This window comes from Brugia malayi (genome assembly GCF_000002995.4).
Source record: "Brugia malayi strain FR3 genome assembly, contig: Bm_v4_ChrX_scaffold_001, whole genome shotgun sequence".
Lineage (NCBI taxonomy): Eukaryota > Metazoa > Nematoda > Chromadorea > Rhabditida > Onchocercidae > Brugia > Brugia malayi.
In genome coordinates this window covers 21,040,992-21,043,374 of record NW_025062479.1, presented here as the reverse complement: position 1 = coordinate 21,043,374, position 2,383 = coordinate 21,040,992, and the positions used below count along the sequence as shown (strand labels likewise).

Genomic DNA, 2,383 nt, shown 5'->3' with positions numbered 1-2,383 from the left:
ATAGTAAGAATTGGTTTGAGAAATTCATAGCTTTATAATATTTTTCAAATTTTAGCATAAAACTATTCAGAAATATGCTTCAAATTCGATTTTTATAATTTTTCCTTTTTTTTTTTTGCTCTTTAAATTAAATTTGCATGCAATTAAGTAGGAAATCATTAAGTTAAGAACACTTCAAATATATCAATTCATGAATTGCTTAGAGCTTTACATCAGATGTCCAGCAGGTGTACACCAGGTGTCAATTCAATAGCATCATGCTAATTCACCAAATTTTCGCTTCCTTTTTTTTTGAAAACAATACATTCTGTTTTGTGTCATGATGAAAAAAATTAAAATGAAAAATTAAATTTATTAGGAAAATGAAGAAACAAAAAAAAAAAAACCCGCAAACAACAGCTTTTCAAGAATTCACAAATAACATTTCTCTGGCTTTTCAAGGTTTTGAGAAGAAAACAACAATTTACAAGCTTCTCATGAATCAAAAAGTGCGTACAATTAATTGTAAAGTTTTTAAGGCTTTAAGTTTTTTAAGGAATAGGGAAGTTTTAGTAATTTGAGAAATTTGAAACAAAAACGGAGGAAGTTGTTCAGTTTTTTTCCCACAGAAAAGGGAAAAACAAAAAAGAATTCGCACTAATTTAGAAGAAAAATTATTGTATCATTTATTTTCACAGCATTTAATTGTAATTTTTGAATTAAGATTTCATCTTAGCTTTGAATTAGGCGGAAATTACAACAAAGTTAAATTACGCATTTTATGAAAAGAAAAAATAATAAAAAAATATACACACAGTTACAATATAATGGACCAAAACTTTCTTAAAGTATTCACGTAAATAATTATCAACACTTCACGTACGTATGTTGCAAGAAATAAAACAGAGAGAAATTCATTTTGATATTAACTAGTTCAAATTATCAAATTAATAGAATTTTTCTTCCTCATTCATCATTCTTATTTTATTGCATGAAATGAAAGTAAAATTCAAAAAACATTTCGCCGTTAATTTCATACAATTTTACTGTGATCAATCAATTGATCGACCGATTGATCAAGAATATGACATAGGTAGTAGCATCAGAGGCGAATGTTAAATTTTTCATTATTTTTTACTGCAAAATCAGAATCATAAATTTAGGATTTTAAATGTGTGAAATATTTTACTGTTGATGAAATTCATGTCTGGTAGAATATTTCATTGAACTGATAGATGTGGTATTGATTGTAGTATTAATCTTGGAGAATAAAAGCGATAAATCAGTGATTGTTGGATTTTGCTTGAATGACATAGCAGCAGTTGATATCGCTCTATTATCAATACCACTATCATCATTATCATTAACATTATCATCATCGTTATCATTCACGATTTGCTGCAAATAAATAAAAATTTTGATATATATATATATATTTATTTATTTTAACAGCTTAACATGACAATACTTTGACAAGTCAACATATATGTAAAGTACAGACAGTATAATATGTAAAGTATTTAATTTATTATAACAATATATAACTTACTGATATAAATAAAAGCATATTTATAAACATCTCACATATTTAATTTTCATAATAAATTTTCTTCTCATCCTTTAATACCTCATTTCAATTTGCGGAATATTAAAATTTTGAGAGAGAGAATTCTTTCATTTCTCATTAATTTCCCTTCCTTTTTTTTCCACCTTATCATCTCTATATTCCCATTTTATTGTTAGAAAGTAAAAAATTTACAGAATGAATGGGTAAATGCAAATTGTTAACCTGTAAATCGGTAATATAGTCGATGATATACTGCAACAATTCAAGTTGTGTAGTAGCACTCCGAGCATTAGGTACCATTGTTCGTAGTCTCTTCATCAGCTGATATCGTTGACGCTGTTCATACGATGCCTTCTTAATTCGTCCAATACGAATTTGTCCACTGCTATCGGATTCGGAACCGGATGAAGCACTTGATGAGGATGCTGATATGAGTAGCCGCATTTTCGGTTAGTAATGCCGGAAGACTGAAGATGCACTCTGATCAAACAGAACTTGAAATGAAAGTTGGCGCCTGCTAGACTCTCTGAAAGTATTGTCGTCGATTAGGCATCTCATTGTGAGGAAGTGAACACACCCCTTCTACCCGGGAACCCTACCCGAATGCTAGGGTTAGGGCCACACCCGATGAACAGCTGGCATTGCGCCGCAGCACCTGCTTGCTTCGTTACTTCGTTTCGGTCATCGCTCTGGGAAAATAGTTGCTCAACACATGGACGAAGAACTTTTCCCAGGCTCAAATGCGCTATATGCAAATGCGCTCATATTATAGAGACAATTATGTGACACCTACCTATTCCATCCAAACAAAGTATCACACTAAACAACGGAACTAGT

General features: G+C 30.6%; 1 protein-coding gene across 1 annotated transcript; it reads right to left on the bottom strand.

The window, feature by feature from the left end:
- Nucleotides 1–1,164: 1,164 nt before the first annotated feature.
- Bm9420 (id3 protein, putative) lies at nt 1,165–1,990 on the bottom strand (the record flags this gene model as incomplete). The annotated part of the gene is made up of 2 exons (XM_001897771.1): nt 1,165–1,377; nt 1,769–1,990. 2 exons carry the CDS (start codon nt 1,988–1,990, stop codon nt 1,165–1,167), a joined length of 435 nt encoding a protein of 144 aa, XP_001897806.1.
- Nucleotides 1,991–2,383: the final 393 nt, after the last annotated feature.